Source organism: Heterodontus francisci, chromosome 8 (genome assembly GCF_036365525.1).
Source record: "Heterodontus francisci isolate sHetFra1 chromosome 8, sHetFra1.hap1, whole genome shotgun sequence".
NCBI lineage: Eukaryota > Metazoa > Chordata > Chondrichthyes > Heterodontiformes > Heterodontidae > Heterodontus > Heterodontus francisci.
This window is the reverse complement of record NC_090378.1, coordinates 129,905,983-129,924,202: the sequence shown is the minus strand read 5'-3', so window position 1 is coordinate 129,924,202 and position 18,220 is coordinate 129,905,983. Positions and strand designations below refer to the sequence as shown.

General features: G+C 45.8%; 1 protein-coding gene across 1 annotated transcript in view; it reads left to right on the top strand.

Annotated features, from left to right (window-relative positions):
- Window positions 1-18,220, top strand: part of tnr (tenascin R (restrictin, janusin)) — a 530,276-nt gene that overhangs the window by 411,586 nt on the left and 100,470 nt on the right. The window contains exons 12-14 of the mRNA XM_068038005.1: window positions 10,418-10,561; window positions 14,934-15,053; window positions 15,431-15,592. Of these exons, the coding sequence (XP_067894106.1) occupies window positions 10,418-10,561; window positions 14,934-15,053; window positions 15,431-15,592 (426 nt within the window). The remainder of the gene's footprint in view (window positions 1-10,417; window positions 10,562-14,933; window positions 15,054-15,430; window positions 15,593-18,220) is intronic.

Sequence of the window (18,220 nt, the reverse complement as noted above, 5' to 3'; positions counted from 1 at the left end):
TTGCTTTCTGGAGGTGGTGCTCACAGTACACTTAAAACAAACAGTCTTTGAAGTTGGTCTTCCGGTCTTCTGGTTGGGGGAGTCGTCTTCACCTGGGTCAGCTGAAGCTGCCCAGGCACTATCTATCCCCTTCCGTCTGTTTAGCTGGGCAGCTTCAGCTGACCCAGGCTTGGCAATTGGGGTGGGGAGGGAGCTTCCCTGTGTGCTTTTGCAGCAGCACAGATTCCTGCTGAATTGGCAGCCCCACCCCTTGTTGTTCCAGCCACTTGTTCCTCCCCCAACAGTCCAAAGTAAATTACTGGTGTTCAGCACCCACCTCCAGACAAAGCCTTGTTTCCACAAAATGTCCCTTTCTTCTCTTTAATGGAGACTGTTGTTGGAGTTTTCCTCTGCTTGTTTGTAGCTGCTCTCCCTTGAACAGTGCAGCTCCTCTCTCCACCTCTGCAACCTCCAACTGCCACCAGCACTCTCAGCTGCACCTCGTTGAGGCTCTCAACACTCAGGCTCCCAAATCAGAGAGCAGCCAATCCCAGTGCTGTACCTGTCCTGGGAGTGTTTGATGGGGACAGTGTAGAGGGAGCTTTACTCTGTATCTAACCCCGTGCTGTACCTGTCCTGGGAGTGTTTGATGGGACAGTGCAGAGGGAGCTTTGCTCTTTCTCACCCCATGCTGTACCTGTCCTGGGTGTGTTTGATGGGAGATTGCAGAGGGTGCTTTACTCTGTATCTAACCCCGTGCTGTACCTGTCCTGGGAGTGTTTGATGGGACAGTGCAGAGGGAGCTTTGCTCTTTCTAACCCCATGCTGTACCTGACCTGGGAGTGTTTGAGATAGTTCAGAGAGGTTTGTGTACAGAGTGGTGTTTGTATGTACATGGCAACGTTGTACGAGGATAATGATTTACATACGCTGCTAGTAAGTTCAAAAGTACAGGGCAGGGCTTGTTATTTCAGACTGAATATAGGGGTTCTGTCTAGAAGGTTGGGGTTGTGTATATACAAGGTGGAATTTGCTTGTTTGGGGTGATGTTTAACTGTATGGGGTGTTTGTGTACACTGGATTGAATGTGTTCATGAAAATCATTGGTTACAGCACAGAAGGAGGCCATTCAGCCCATCATGTCTTAGCTGGCTTTTTGCAAGGGCAACTTGCCTCGTCCTGCTCCTTTGCCTTTTCCCCATAACCCTGTAAAGATTTTCTCTTCAAATAACAATCCAATGCTCTCTTGAATGCCTCAATTGAATCTGCTTTCACCACGCTTATTTCAGATCCTAACCACTTGCTGCATGAAAAGGTTTTTCCTCATGTCACCTCTCATTCTTTTGCCAATCACCTTAAATCAGTGTCCTCCTGGTTCTGGATTCTTCAGTAAATGGGAACAGTTTCTCTCGATCTACTCTGTCCAGACCCCTCATGGTTTTGAACACCTCCATCAAATCTCCCTTTAATTTATTTCTCCAAGGAAAACAGCCCCAGCTTCTCCAACCTATCTGCATAACTGAAGTTCCTCATCCCTGGGGAGAATAGGAGAGCGATAGTGATAGGAGATTCAATGGTTAGAGGAACAGACAGGCGATTCTGTGGTTGCGAACGAGACTCCCGGATGGTATGTTGCCTCCCGGGTGCCAGGGTCAGGGATGTCTCTGATCGAGTCTACAGGATTCTTAAGGGGGAGGGGGAGTAGCCAGAGGTCGTGGTACACATCGGTACCAATGACATAGCTAGGAAAAGGGATGAGGACCTGAAAAGCGAATATAGTTGGTTAGGTTGGAAGCTAAAAGGCAGGACGAACAGAGTAGTAATCTCAGGATTGATACCGGTGCCACGTGCTAGTGAGGCTAGAAACAGAGAGCGAGTGCAGCTGAACATGTGGCTACAGAGCTGGTGTAGGAGGGAGGGATTCAGATATGTGGATCATTGGGATACCTTCTGGGGAAGGTGGGACCTGTACAAGAAGGACGGGTTACGTCTGAACTGGAGGGGCACCAATATCCTGTTTCCTGTCGCTCAGCCTGGACTGTGTCTCAGTGACACGAGTGCTAGAGAAATCCCATCAGCTATGCTTCTGCTGCATCCTCCACATTCAATGGGAGGACTGTCAAATTAACACTAGTGAACACCTTGAAGTCAGCTCCACATTAATTCCATAAAAACTCCTGGAAAACCAACATCAATGGACTGGACACTGTCTAAATGGCCAAAAACCATCTACCCGGCCAGGTCCTGTTTTCTCAACTCTCTCATTGCCAGCATTCCAGGGGAGGACTAGAACCATTACCGACACTCTGCAGATCTCTTTGAAGCGTGGCAGCATTGACATTGATGACTGCTGACAAGCTCCTGTCAATCATTCAAAATGGTGTCAACTTGTCAATCAAGCTGCATCATGTTTTGAGTCCAAATGTCTGAACGATAAGAAAAGGAAGCAAATCCTGCACTCGCCACAAAGTCCACACACCAGCCACGGAGTAAATAGGTCTGGCTGCAGTACAGGAGTGTGGTGATGAGAACTCCTCTGCACCTTTGTCAAACACTCACTGCCATAGTTTGTAGAAGGCTGAGCTGATGCAGCTGATCTGGCGTTGGATCTCTTTGTCAATGGTCACCTGACCAGTGGCTGCCAAGGTATGGGAAGTGCTCAACATAGAAACTTAGAAAACAGGAGAAGGCCTTTGGGCCTGCTCTCTCATTCAAAAGAGATCATGGCTGATCATCTAATTCAGTACTAAAATAAAAGCAAAATACTGCAGATGCTGGAAATCTGAAATCAAAACAAGAAATGCTGGAAATACTCAGCAGGTTTGGCAGCATCTGTGGAGAGAAGCCGAGTTAACGTTTCAGGTATGTGACCCTTGTTCAGAACTGGCAGATATTAGAAATGTAATAGGTTTTTAAGCAAGTAAAGTGGGGGTGGAGCAAGAGATAACAAAAGTGTTGATCGGACAAGGTCACAGAGAATAATTGACCAGAAGGTCATGGAGAAAAGGCAAACGGTAATGGTGCATTAGTATAGAGAAAGTGTTAATTGATAGAAAACTGAACAGCTTGGCCCCAAGCACAAACATGAGAAAAACAGTGGATAGGCACAGTAGAAACAAACTAAACAAAATAAACACAAAGTAGAAAGAAAACATAACTAAAAATAAAAAGGGGACCAGTCATGCACTGAAATTATTGAACTCCATGTTCGGTCTGCAAGGCTATAGAGTGCCTAATCGAAAGATCAGGTGCTGCTCCTCGAGCTTGTGTTGATGTTCACTAGAGCAATCTCAGGACAGATGTGAGTATGAGACGGACCATGTGAAGGTGAGAGAAGGGTGGAAATTGGAAGCAAAGTTGCTAAAGTTTTTCAGTTCTGGGCAGAAGCAGGAAATCTTTGCACTCCCTCCATGGCAAGAACATCCTTCCTCAGATAAGGAGACCAAAACTGCACACAATACTCCAGATGTGGTCTTACCAAGGCCCTGTATAACTGCAGTAGACCTCCTTGCTCCTGTACTCAAATCCTCTTGCAATGAAGGCCAACATACCATTCGCCTTCCTAATTGCTTGCTGCACCTGAATGCTTGCTTTCAGTGACCGGTGTACAAGGACACCCAGGTCTCGTTGCACTTCCCCCTTTCCCAGTCTATCACCATTCAGATAATCTGCCTTTCTGTTTTTACAGCCAAAGTGGATAACCTCATATTTATCCACATTAAACTGCACATGCCATGTATTTGCCCACTCACCCAACTTGTCCAAATCACACGAGCTTCTCTTCATCCTCCTCACAGCTCACTCTTCACACCACCCCCAGCTTTGTGTCATCTGCAAACTTAGAAATGTCACATTTAGTTCCCTCACCCAAGTCATTAAGATAGATTGTGAACAGCTGGGGCCCAAGTACTGATCCCTGTGGTACTCCACTAGTCACTGCCTGCCACCCAGAAAAAGACCCGTTTATTCCTACTCTGTTTCCTGTCTGTCAAACAATTCTCATTCCATGCCAGTAGATTACCCCCAATCCCATGTGCTTTAATTTTGCACACTAACCTCTTATGTGGGATGTTATCAAAAGCCTTCTGAAAATATTCCAAAGTTTCTCCTTCAACATATAGGATGTGGAATATTTGGCTGACCAGATGTGGATTAATGAGTTTTGTTTTGGTAACATTAAAGGATAGGCCAAGTCACTTGTTTGCAGAATTGAAGAGGTGTACAGCAGCTTGCAAACCTGGTGCAGAGTGGACAATCATCCACAAACTATAGATCATGTATGTCAGTTTAGTTTTGGCACGGAGGCAACTGAGGTTAATGTTTTCCATCTAAGTGGCATTTAATGCTCAGCAGAGGGCAGCTAATCTTTCACGAGGTAAATAGCCACTGTCATAGAATTAGAGAATCATAGAAAGTTTAAGGCAGAGAAAGAGGCTGCTTGGCGTATTGTCTGTGCCAGCCAAAAAATGATCCACCCATTCTAATCTTCAGCTGCTTCATCAATGACCTTCCTTCAATCATAAGGTCAGAAGTGGGGATGTTCGCTGAAGATTGCACAATGTTCAGCACCATTCGCCACTCCTCAGATACTGAAGCAGTCCATGTAGAAATGCAGCAAAACCTGGACAATATCCAGGCTTGGGCTGATAAGTGGCAAGTAATATTCGCACCACACAAGTGCCAGTTAATGACCATCTCCAACAAGAGAGAATCTAACTAACTACGCTTGATATTCAACGACATTACCATCGCTGAATTCCCCCACTATCAACATCCTAGAGGCTACAATTGACCAGAAACTGAACTGAACTGAAACTGAGTAGCTATATAAATACTGTGGCTACAAGAGCAGGTCAGAAGCTAGGAATCCTGAGGCGAGTAACTCACCTTCTGACTCCCCAAAGCCTGTCCACCATCTACAAGCCACATGTCAGGAGTGTGATGGAATACTCTCCACTTGTCTGGATGGGTTCAGCTCCAACAACACTCAAGAAGCTCAACACCATCCAGGACAAAGCAGCCCGCTTGATTGGCACCCCATCTACAAACATTCACTCCCTCCACCACCGACGCACAGTGGCACCAGTGTGTACCATCTACAAGCTGCACTGCAGCAATGCACCAAGGCTCCTTAGACAGCACCTTCCAAAACCGCGACCTTTACCATCTAAAAGGGCAAGAGCAGCAGATGCAAGGGAACGCCACCATCTGCAAGTTCCCCTCCAAGTCACACACCATCCTGACTTGGAACTATATCGCCATTCCTTCACAGTCGCTGGGTCAAAATCTAGGAACTCCTTTCCTAACAGCACTGTGGGTGTACCTACCCCACATGGACTGCAGCAGTTCAAGAAGGCAGCTCACCGCCACCTTCTCAAGGGCAATTAGAGATGGACAATAAATGCTGGCCTGGCCAGTGACACCCACATCCCATGAATGAATGAAAAACAATCCCATCTTCCAGCATTTGGTCCGTAGCCCTGTAGATTACAGCACTTGAGGTGCATATCCAGAATCCTTTTGAATGAGTTGAGGGTCTCTGCCTCAAATACCCTTTCAGGCAGTGAGTTCCAGACCCCCACCACCCTCTGGGTGAGAAAGCTTTTTCTCATCTCCCCTCTAATGTGTTTTTACCAATCACTTTACATATATGCCCCTTCGTCACTGACCGCTCTGCGAAGGTGAATTGACCCTTCACCTCCACTCTCTCCAGGGTCCTCAAAATTTTGTACATTTCGATCAGATCTCCCCTCAGCCTTCTCTGTTCCAAGGAGAACAACCCCAGCCTTTCCAATCTTTCCTCATAGCTGCATTTTTCCAGTCCTGGCAACATCCTCGTAAATCTCCTCTGTACCCTCTCTAGTGCAATTACATCCTTTCTGTAATGAGGTGACCAGAACGGCACACAGTACTCAAGTTGTGGCCTAACCAATGAGTTATTCAGTTCCAGCATAGCCTCCCTGCTCTTATATTCTATACCTCAGCTAATAAAGGAAAGGATTGCATATGCCTTCTAAACCACCTTATCGACCTGTCCTGCTACCTTCAGGGATCTGTGGACATTCACTCCAAGGTCCCTCACTTCCTCTACACATCTTAATATTTTCCCATTAGTCATGTATTCCTTTGCCTTGTTTGACCTCCCCAAATGCATCACCTCACACTTCTCCAAGTTGAATTCCATTTGCCATTTTTCTGGCCATCTGACCAGAGCATCAATATCTTCCTGCAGACTACAGCTATCCTCCTCGCTATATACCACACGGCCAATCATTGTTGGCTGCAAACTTCTTGATCATGCCCCCTGCATTTACGTCCAAATTTACGTCCAATATCATCACCCTCTATAAGAACAAAGGTGACCGCGGTGACTGCAACAACTACTGTGGAATCTCCCTGCTCAGCATAGTGGGGAAAATCTTCGCTCGAGTCGCTTTAAACAGGCTCCAGAAGCTGGCCGTGCGTGTCTACCCTGAGGCACAGTGTGGCTTTCATGCAGAGAGATCGACCATTGACATGCTGTTCTCCCTTCGTCAGATACAGGAGAAATGCCATGAACAACAGATGCCCCTCTACATTGCTTTCATTGATCTCACCAAAGCCTTTGACCTCGTCAGCAGACGTGGTCTCTTCAGACTACTAGAAAAGATCGGATGTCCACCAAAGCTACTAAGTATCATCACCTCATTCCATGACAATATGAAAGGCACAATTCAGCATAGCGGTGCCTCATCAGACCCCTTTCCTATCCTGAGTGCGTGAAACAGGGCTGTGTTCTCGCACCCACACTGTTTGGGATTTTCTTCTCCCTGCTGCTCTCACATGCGTTCAGGTCTTCAGAAGAAGGAATTTTCCTCCACACAAGATCTGGGGGCAGGTTGTTCAATCTTGCCCGTCTAAGAGTGAAGACCAAAGTACGGAAAGTCCTCATCAGGGAACTCCTCTTTGCTGGCGATGCTGTTTTAACATCTCACACTGAAGAGTGTCTGCAGAGTCCCATCGACAGGTTTGTGGCTGCCTGCAATGAATTTGGCCTAAGCATCAGCCTCAAGAAAATGAACATCATGGGACAGGACGTCAGAAATGCTCCATCCATCAATATCGGCGACCACGCTCTGGAAGTGGTTCAAGAGTTCACCTACCTAGGCTCAACTATCACCAGTAACCTGTCTCTAGATGCAGAAATCAACAAGCACATGGGAAAGGCTTCCACTGCTGTGTTCAGACTGACCAAGAGAGTGTGGGAAAATGGCGCACTGACATGGAACACAAAAGTCCGAGTGTATCAAGCCTGTGTCCTCAGTACCTTGCTCTATGGCAGCAAGGCCTGGACAACGTATGTCAGCCAAGAGCGACGTCTCAATTCATTCCATCTTCGCTGCCTCCGGAGAATACTTGGCATCAGGTGGTAGGACCGTATCTCCAACACAGAAGTCTTTGAGGCGGCCAACATCCCCAGCTTATACAAACTACTGAGTCAGCGGCGCTTGAGATGGCTTGGCCATGTGAGCCACATGGAAGATGGCAGGATCCCCAAAGACACATTGTACAGCGAGCTCGCCACTGGTATCAGACCCACCGGCCGTCCATGTCTCCATTTTAAAGACGTCTGCAAACGCGACATGAAGTCCTGTGACATTGATCACAAGTCGTGGGAGTCAGTTGCCAGCGATCGCCAGAGCTGGCGGGCAGCCATAAAGGTGGGGCTAAAGTGTGGCGAGTCGAAGAGACTTAGCAGTTGGCAGGAAAAAAGACAGAAGCGCAAGGGGAGAGCCAACTGTGTAACAGCCCCGACAAACAAATTTTTCTGCAGCACCTGTGGAAGAGTCTGTCACTCTAGAATTGGCCTTTATAGCCACTCCAGGCACTGCTCCACACACCACTGACCACCTCCAGGCACTTACCCATTGTCTCTCGAGACAAGGAGGCCAAAGAGAATATACCACACGGCCAATCATTGTTGTCTGCAAACTTCTAGATCATGCCCCCTGCATTTACGTCCAAATTGTTAATATACACAACAAAAAGCAGGGGACCCAGTACTGAGCCCTCTGGAACCCCACTGGAAACAGCCCTCCAGTCGCTAAAACACCCGTCAACAATTACTCTTTGTTTCCTGTCACTGAATCCAATTTTGTATTCAGCTTGCTGCTTTCCCCTGGATCCCATGGGATTTTTTTTTCACCAGTCTGCCATGTGGGACCTTGTCAAAAGTCTTGCTGAAATCCTTGTAAGCTGTCAGGTAGACTGTAAATAGTATGGGGGCTCTCACACTGCCTGGCTTAACCCCAATCTGGATTTTGAAGGCATCTGTTTCAAATCTCCCTCTCAAGACATTTGTATTCATATCATGGAGCAATTGCAGGATTGTGATGAAGTTTCTGGGACATCCAAATCTTTGGAGCACAATCCACAGAGCCTTATGATTTCCTGAGTTAAATGCTTTGGTTAGGTCAGTGAATGCGATGAAGATTTCCTGGAGATGTTCTCGACATTTCTCCTGGAAATGTCAGAGGTTCCTCTGGAAGGTCTAAAGCCACACTGTCTCTGGAAGGATTTCCTCAGCTACAGGAAGTAGCTGATTCAGGAGAATGCGTGTCCAGATTTTCCCTGCTATGAACAAGAGGGAAATACCTTGATAGTTCCCATAGCATGATTTATCTCCCTTCTTCATGATAGTGACAGTGAGGACACCCATGGTGGTAAGGTTGGGAGGAACCGCCAGACAAAGTGCAATCCAAAAAGTCCTCAAAGGTAGAAAGGCAAAGGAACATTGTGGGGTGTGTACTCTGTAGGGTGTGTACTCTGTAGGGTGTGTACACTGTGGGGTGTGTACTCTGTAGGGTGTGGACACTGGTATTAACTTGTACTGGACAGGGCATTTATGTGCATGTTGTTGGTTTGCAAGTACAGTGCAAGTGTTTGCATCTGCAGGGTGGGCTTCTCATTGTTTGGGTGGTGCTTGCAAATTCAGGGTAATCAATTGTTTGTACCAGGTTATTAGGGGTGGTTGTGTGTACAGGCTGGAGGAATGAGCATGTGTTAGATGTGGTTTTGCATGTACAGGGCAGGGTCAGTCTTTTTAGGGTGTTTTTCCATGCACATGGTTCTGATTGATTTGTCCAAATGGATGGCCATTGTTGCACGTGTAAAACAGGGTTTGCATGTTGTCACAATACGTTTTATTTTTGTCCTAAAATCTGTTTTTAAAAAATAACCTGCAAAAAAAGATGTTGTTCAGTGAAAGACATCTGCAAAAATAGTTGGAATTCTGGCAATGTTTCGTCAGAAGTTCAGAACAAAGTTGAACTTTATGGGTGTTTTTGAAAGGAAAAGGTCAGGAAGGTCAGCAGTTTGAAGGAAATCACAGGGGTTTGACCTGTCTTCAGAGTAGTTTTTGAAGTGGGGGTGGGGTGTGGAAGACAATGTGTCTGGACATGTGACCATGTTCAGGAAGGTTCTTTTTTCACTTTGAACCCTTTAAAAGCCTGTGAATTGGACAAAGAGCAGGCATTTGAAATCTTTGCTTGGCCTGCCTGGAGCCAGAGAGACAAGACCCAGAAAGGTGTTACCTCTCTCTGTCAAGGAGACTTGCATCTCTTGAAAAGGAATCCTGCATTTGAAAGGTGGCAGATTCCTGTTGCCTCCGGTCTCTGAAGCATTTCTGCAATCCAGTGAGATTCCTGCAGCCTCCTGTGTTCGAAGAAAATCCTGAAATCTGAAGAATTCGTCTACCGCTAGATTGCTGCTTCAAAGCCCAAGCAGACATGTTGCTACATCCCTGATGCAGTTAAATTGCCGTGAACACTTACCCATCAAACTGTTCATCAACCTTGCCTATTCGACTCTGGGGCACCTCACTGTACCGAAAGCATGACCGTGAACCACAATTTTTTAATTACAACTGTTTTAGGAATAGAAGGAATAATGTAAAACACCCTTTTGAAACCGGTTAATTTCTTTTTGAATGTATATGTGTGAAGAAAACTGGTTTGGTGTCCTTTATTCTGGGGGAAAAGTATGATGTTTAATTTGGCTAATCTTCAGTAGGGAAACTTAATTTGATATGCTGTGGAGTAGTGGCACTGAATTAACAGTGCATTACTCCTGCCTTGGTTGTAACAATGTACTATGTTTGCATGTAACGGGCCATGGTTGTGTGCACAGGGCAGGGATACAGACTGGTGATTTGCATGTACAATGTGGGAGCTTATGTATACAGGGTGGGGGTTTATGTGTGTAGTGCAGGGATTTGCCTGTGCAGGGCAGGGAGTTGCATATGCCAAGTGGGAGAGTTGTATCTACAGGGTGGAGGTGGTTGCATGTGCTGTTTGGGAGGGTTGTGTTCAGGATAAAGTGCTGGAAGTTTGCATGTTGAGAATGTTGATTCTCTCTTACTGAATGCTCCCTGTTGACTCTTTGTTTCTCTGGATTTCAGGTCCAGTGGAGAGTGTGACCATTGAATCATATCTAACTGAGTATACGCTGACTGACCTAGAGCCAGCAACTGAATATGAGGTGAACCTAAACACCATGCGTGGCCTGGCTGAGAGTCCGCTCATCTCAAACATTGTGCAGACAGGTTAGTTACCCAATGCTGTGAAGAAAGCAGATATAGTCACCTCATTTCAAACACCATCAGGTCAATTACCCAGTAGAGTAATCAGACCCAGTTTCAGGGTTCAATCAGCTCACCTAGTCATGCAGCATCCAACAGTCTGTGCTCCATACTTGTTACAGTATTGGATATGTTATAGTGAGGTTCATGAATCCTCTGTATCTCCAACCCCACACAGGCTTCATGGAAGAGTCTGAGGTGGTCACTTCAGATAGACAATGAGCTTGAAATTGTGGTGAGGTTTAAATTTGTTCCTGTGCCGATATTGATGGTGCCAAGAGTTAGTCAGAGGACAGAATGCAGCGTACTATTACTGAAGGGCCAGTGCCCAGTGTGTATTTCATGATTGGTCAATGCCCCAGTGTAGTTCGTGATCGGTCAGTGCCCAGTATATATTAGTGATGGGTCAGTGCCCAGTGTGTCATTCGTGAGGGGTCAGTTTCTCTGCCCCCTCCCCCACTGCCCCCTGTGTATTTAGTGAGGGGAAAGTGTCCAATTAGTCAGGGGTCAGTGACCCCCCCCCCCAACCCCATGTATATAGTGAGGGGTCAGTGTCCCATATGTGGTTTGGGGAGAGGTCAGTGCCCAGTGTGTAGAGAGGGTTGATGACGGCAATGCTGTTGGTGTGGTGTACATGGTGGTCTAAAAGGCATTTGATGCAGTGCCGCACAACAGAGTTCTGAACAAAGTTATAGCTCATGGAATAAACAGGACAATAGCAACATGGATGCCAAATTGACTGAGTGACAGGGAAAGAGGAGTGGTTAAAGGATGTTTTTCAGGTTGGAGGAAGGTTTGTAGTGGAGTTTCCCCAGGGGTCAGTGTTGGGATCTTTGTTTTTCCTGATATATATTAATGATCTAGACCTTGCTGTACAGGGCACAATTTCAAAATTTGCAGATGATACGAAACTTGGAAGCATTGTGAACTGTGAGGAGGATAGTGTAGAACTTCAAAAGGACATAGACAAGTTGGTGGAATGGGCAGACAGGTGGAAGATGATATTCAATGCAGAGAAATGAAGTGAGTCAGTTTGGTAGGAAGAACATGGAGAGAAAATATTAAAAATAAAGGGTACAATTCTAAAGGGGGTGCAGGAACAGTGGGACCTGGGTGCATAAGTCATTAAAGGTGGCAGGACAGGTGAATTTATTTATTTAGAGATACAGCACTGAAACAGGCCCTTCGGCCCACCGAGTCTGTGCCGACCAACAACCACCTCTCTAAACTAAACACCCATTTATACTAATCCTACACTAATCCCATATTCCTACCACATCCCCAACTTCCCTCAATTCCCCTACCACCTACCTATACTAGGGGCAATTTATAATGGCCAATTTACCTATCAACCTGCAAGTCTTTGGCTGTGGGAGGAAACCGGAGCACCCGGAGAAAACCCACACAGTCACAGGGAGAACTTGCAAACTCTGCACAGGCAGTACCCAGAATTGAACCCGGGTCGCTGGAGCTGTGAGGCTGCGGTGCTAACCACTGCGCCATTGTGCCGCCCTTGAGAGAGCGGTTAATAAAGCATACAGTATCCTGGGCTTTATTAATAGGGGCATAGAGTACAAGAGCAAGGAGGTTATGTTGAACCTGTATAAGACGCTAGTTCGACCTCAGCTGGAGTATTGCGTCCAGTTCTGGGCGCCGCGTTTTAGGAAAGATGTGAAAGCATTCAACAGGGTGCAGAAAAGATTCATGAGAATGGTTCCAGGGATGAGGAATTACAGTTCTGAAAGTAGTCCCAACTTCTCCAATCTCTCTTCCTTGGAGAAGAGAAGGCTGAGAGGTGATTTGATAGAAGTATTCAAAATCATGAGGGGTTTGGACAGAGTAGATAGAGAGAAACTGTTCCCACTCATGAAAGGATTGAGAACGAGAGGGGACAGATTTAAAGTATTTGGTAAAAGAAGCAGAAGTAACATGAGGAAAAACTTTTTCACGCAGCGAATGGTTATGGTCTGGAATGTGCTGCCTGAGAACGTGGTGGAGGCAGTTAACTGAAAAGGAAGAATGTACAGGGTTATGGGGAGAAGGCGAGGGAATGGGACTAAGTGAAATGCTCATTCGGAGAGCTGATGCAGGCACGATGGGCCAAATGGCCTCCCTCTCCCATGTAACAATACTGTGATTGAGTTAGTGAGGATCAGTGCCCAGTGTCAAGATAGTGATGTGTGTGACAATAAAGATAGTGATGTTGATGAAGATGATGGTGACAATTATGGTGATGGTCTCGATGAAGATCAAGGTGGTGATGGTGACTATGGTTTTTCTTCATTCATAGGATGTGGGCGTCACTGGTCAGGCCAGCATTTATTGCCCATCCCTAATTGCCCTTGAGAAGGTGGTGGTGAGCTGCCTTCTTGAACCGCTGCAGTCCAGGAGAACAAACATAGCTGTTCCAACCAAACCTTGTAACTAAATTCCTCCATCCCTGGATCCATTCTGGTAACTCCTCTGCATCCTCTCAAGGTCCCTCACATCCTTCCTTCCTGAAATGTGACTAGAACTGGGCACAATACTCCAGTTGGGGTCTAACCAGAGCTTTATTATGGTTCAGCATAACTTCCCTACTTTTGTACTCAGTACCTCTATTTATGAAGCCCAAGATCCCATATGCTTTACTAACCACTCTCAATGTCCTTCAAGGATTGATGCACATGCACCCCCAGGTCCCTCTGTTCCTGCACACTCTTTAGAATTGTGCCATTACATATATATATTGCCTCTTCCTATTTTATCTGCCAAAATGCATTATCTCACACTTGTCAGTATTAAATTCCATCTGCCACCTCTCTGCCCATTCTGTTAGCCCACCTTTGTCCTGTTGCAGGTGGTTCATATCCTCACTGTTTACCACACCTCCAGTCTGAATAGCAAAAATTTACTGCGACTCACTGTTTTCCGATCGTAAGCCAATTTTTGTTATCCAATTGAACACTGTCCCTTCTATTCCATGAGCCTCAGTTTTGTTAACCAGCCTTTTATGTGGTACTTTATCAAATGATTTCTTAAAATCCATATAAACAACAAAAATTGCATTCCCTTCATCAACCTTCAGTGTGACTTCATCAAAAAATTCAGTTAGATTAATGAAGCATGATCTGCCTTTTACAAATGCGTGCTGGCTATCCTTTATTAACTTGAACCTCTTGAAGTGTCCAATGATATTTTCCCTGATTCTTGTTTCTAAAACCTTTCCCACTATTGATGTTAAACTAACTGGCCTGTAGTTACTAAGAATGTCCTTGCACCCTTTCTTGAATAAGTTTGTCACATTTGCCACTCTCCAGTCCTCTGGCACCTCCCCCATATTCAGGGAAGATCGGGAGATTATGGCAAGCCCTTCTGTTATCTCCACCCCCCCATTTCCTTTAGCACTTGGCATGGTGGTGATGGTGTTGGTGATGTTAGTGATGTGGTTGATATGATAGTGGTGATGGTGTTGGTGATTATGGTGATGGTAATGCCGATTGTTTTTTTTTATTCTTTCATGGGATATGGGCAATCCCTAATTGCCCTTGACAACTGAGTGGCTTGTTAGGCCATTTCAGAGGGCATTTAAGAGTCAACCACATTGCTGTGGGTCTGGAGTCACGTGTAGGCCAGACCAGGTAAAGACAGCAGATTTCCTTCCCTAAAGGATATTAATGAAAAAGATGGGTTTTTTATGACAATCGATGATAGTTTCATGGCACCATTAATGAGACTGACTTTCAATTCCGGGAGTTTTTTATTAATTAATTGAACTAATTAATAGAATTTAAATTCCACCAGCTGCCATGGTGGGATTTGAACCCGTGCCCCGAGTGCATTAGCCAGGGCCTCTGGATTATTGGCTTGGTGACATTACCACTACACCTATTTAGGGGCGGCACAGTGGCGCAGTGGTTAGCACCGCAGCCTCACAGCTCCAGGGACCCGGGTTCAATTCTGGGTGCTGCCTGTGTGGAGTTTGCAAGTTCTCCCTGTGTCTGCGTGGGTTTCCTCCGGGTGCTCCGGTTTCCTCCCACATGCCAAAGACTTGCAGGTTGATAGGTTAATTGGCCATTATAAATTGTCCCTAGTATAGGTAGGTGGTAGGGAAATATAGGGACAGGTGGGGATGTGGTAGGAATATGGGATTAGTGTAGGATTAGTATAAATGGGTGGTTGATGGTCGGCACAGACTCGGTGGGCCGAAGGGCCTGTTTCAGTGCTGTATCTCTAAACTAAATACTGTCTTGTGGTGGTGATTAAGATGATGAGGAGGAGGAATGTGTGGTGCTGTTAGACAGCACATTTTTATTTTTACCTTGTCACCAATCTTTTTCTCCCCCATATATTTCAGCTATGGACCGCCCTCTTGCTGTGCGTGTTGTTAATGTGACTGCCACGGAGGCTGTGCTAGAGTGGATTGCTCCTCGGGCGATGGTGGAGAACTATGTTATTGTAGTAATGCTCAACCAGGGTAGGTGCTGTATTCTGGAGCTCTGATTGTATTTCTCTGCCCTCTCTCTCTATGTACTTTCTCTGTAATGTTTATTTAAATTGTCCCTGTGCTCTGTTTGTACGTACTCTCCCTGTAATGTCTCTGTACTCTTCCTGAATTATCTCTTTAGCCTTTTTGTACTCTGTATGCTGAGCACACAGTACACAGTCAGTGTATTCTCAGTATTCCCAATGTATTCTCTGTGAACACTCCCTGTACACATGCTGTACATACCCAATAATCTCTGCAATCTCGCTGTACCTCATGATCCTCTGGGACTCTACCCACCCTGTACTCCACTGTGCTGTTCGTGTATGTTCTGTGTAACTTCAGTGCTCGATGCCTGCTGATTCAAGCTCTCCTTCCTCTTCCAGTTGTTGCTGATACTGTCCTTGCTGATGGAGCGACGACACTGTATCATCTGACCAAACTCCGCCCGCTCACAGGTTACTCCGTTACTGTCTACGCTGTCAGAGGGTCCATGACCAGTGCTTCTGTCTTCATAAACTTCCTCACACGTATGTAGTCCCTTTGGTAATCTATTTGATGGATAGTTCAGTAGCAGAGCATGATGGGGGAGAGGGGTTACTGAGTGACAGTGTGAGGGAGCTGTATTAACATCAGTCGAGGTACAGTCATCGAATCACAGAATTATAAAATGGTTACAGCACAGAATGAGGCCATTTGGCTCATTGTGACCCTTCCAGCACTCTGCACGTGCAATTCAGCTTAGCCCACTCCCCACCCTTTCCCTTTCACATCCTTCCGAAAGTGTGATGTCCAAAATTGGACACAATTCTCCAGTTGAGGCTGAACCTGTGTTTTGTAAAAGTTCATCATAATTCCTTGTTGTTGTACCTAATGCCGCTATTTATAAAGCCCGGGATCTTATATGCTTTATTCAGCATTTTCTCAACTTACCCTGCCTTCTTCAATGATTTGTGTACCCAGGTCCCTTTGTTCCGGCACCCACTTTAGAATTGTACCCTTTTTTATATTGCCTCATTCCTTCCTACCAAACATAACTCTTCTCTATTAAATTTCATCTGCCACTTGTCCGCCCATTCCATCAGCCTGTCTATGACCTCTTGAAATTTATCACTATCCTCCTCAGTTTGCAATGTTTACAAGTTTTGTGCCATCTGCAGGTTTTGAAATTTTCCCTCTACGCCCCAGACAAGGCCATTAATATAGATCAATAAAAGCAGTGGTCCTAGGACCAATCCCTGGGCAACCCCACTATTTACACTCCTCCAGTCGGAAAAACAACTGCTCAACATTACTATAATACAAGAAAAATACTGTAGCTGCTGGAAACTGTGTCCGGCTCATTTCCCGCACATCTACCCTCACCCCTTCCCCTCCCTCCCAGAACCATTACAGGGTTCCCCTTGTCCTCACTTTCCACCCCACCAGCCTCCATATCCAAAGGATCATCCTCCACCATTTCCGTCACCTCCAGCGTGATGCCACTACCAAATGCATCTTCCCCTCCCTTCCCCTGTCAGCATTCCGAAGGGATCGTTCCCTCCGTGACACCCTGTTCCACTCCTCCATTACCCCCACTGCCTCATCCCTTCCCACAGCACCTTCCCCTGCAATCGCAGTAGGTGTAATACCTGCCCTTTTACCTCCTCTCTCCTCACTATCCAAGGCCCCAAACACTCCTTTCAGGTGAAGCAGCGATTTACTTGTACTTCTTTCAATGTAGTATACTGTATTCGCTGCTCACAATGTGGTCTCCTCTACACTGGGGAGACCAAACGCAGACTGGGTGACCGCTTTGCGGAACATCTCCGCTCAGTCCGCAAGCAGGACCCTGAGCTTCCGGTTGCTTGCCATTTCAACACTGCCCCCTGCTCTCATGCTCACATCTCTGTCCTGAGCTTGCTGCAGTGTTCCAGTAAACATCAACACAAGCTCGAGGAACAGCATCTCATTTACCGATTAGGCACACTACAGCCTGCCGGACTGAACATTAAGTTCAATAATTTCAGAACATGACGGGCCCCCACTTTTTATTTTGAGTTTTTTTCTTTTTTTTAATTTTAGTTTGTTTCATCACTCTTTTTAACCATGTGCCTGCCCGCTGTTTTTTTCATGTTTGTGCTTTGGGCTAGGGCTGTTCATTTTTCTGTCAATTAACACCCTCTCTGCACTAACTCTGTGTCTTTCAACACACCATTAACACATTGCCTGCCTTGCTCCATGACCTTCTGGTCAGTTATACTGTGGCCCTGTCCTATCAACCCCTTCCCTTTTGCTATCTTTTGCCCCACCCCTGCTTTATTTGCTTAAAACCTATTATATTTCTAACCTTTGCCAGTTCTGATGAAAGGTCACTGACCTGAAATGTTAACTCTGCTCCCCCCTCCACAGATGCTGCCAGACCTGCTGAATATTTCCAGCATTTCTTGTTTTTATTTCAGATTTTCAACATCTGCAGTATTTTGCTTTTATTTTAGTACTTGATCTGTCTTTAACAAATCCATCCTGACTTTCTTTAATTAATCCACAATTGTCCAAGTAACTGTTAGTTTTGTTCCGGATTATCATTTTTGAAACCATTCCCACCACATAGGTTAAACTCTGCCTGGCCTGTAGTTGCTGGGCTTGTCTTTACACCCTTTTTGAACAAGGTGTAACATTGGCAACTCTCCAGTGTGGTGGCACCACCCCTGTATCTAAGAAGGATTGGAAGATTACGGCCAGTGCCTCTGCAATTTCCATCCTTACTTCCCTCTATATCCTCAGATGCATCTGATCCAGCCCTGGTGAGTTATCCACTTTAAGTACTTCTGATACCTCCAGTTTATCAATTATTTCCCATCCATTATCTCTACTGCCTCCTCTTTCACCATGACTTAGGCAGCATCTTCCTTGATAAACACAGATGCAAAGTACTCATTTAGTGCCTTAATCCTGTCCCCTGCCTCCGTGGATAAATCCCTTTTTGGTTCCTAATTGGCCTCACCCCTCCTTTTACTGCCCTTTCACTATTTATATGCCTACTGAAGACTTGTGGAATACCTTTTATGTTAACCGTCAATCTCTTTTCATACTCTCTCCTTGCTCCTCATGTCCTTTCTCACGTCTCCCAGTAAATAGTAAAGTAAGTAAAATAGAGTCCATTTCTAAGGATTATT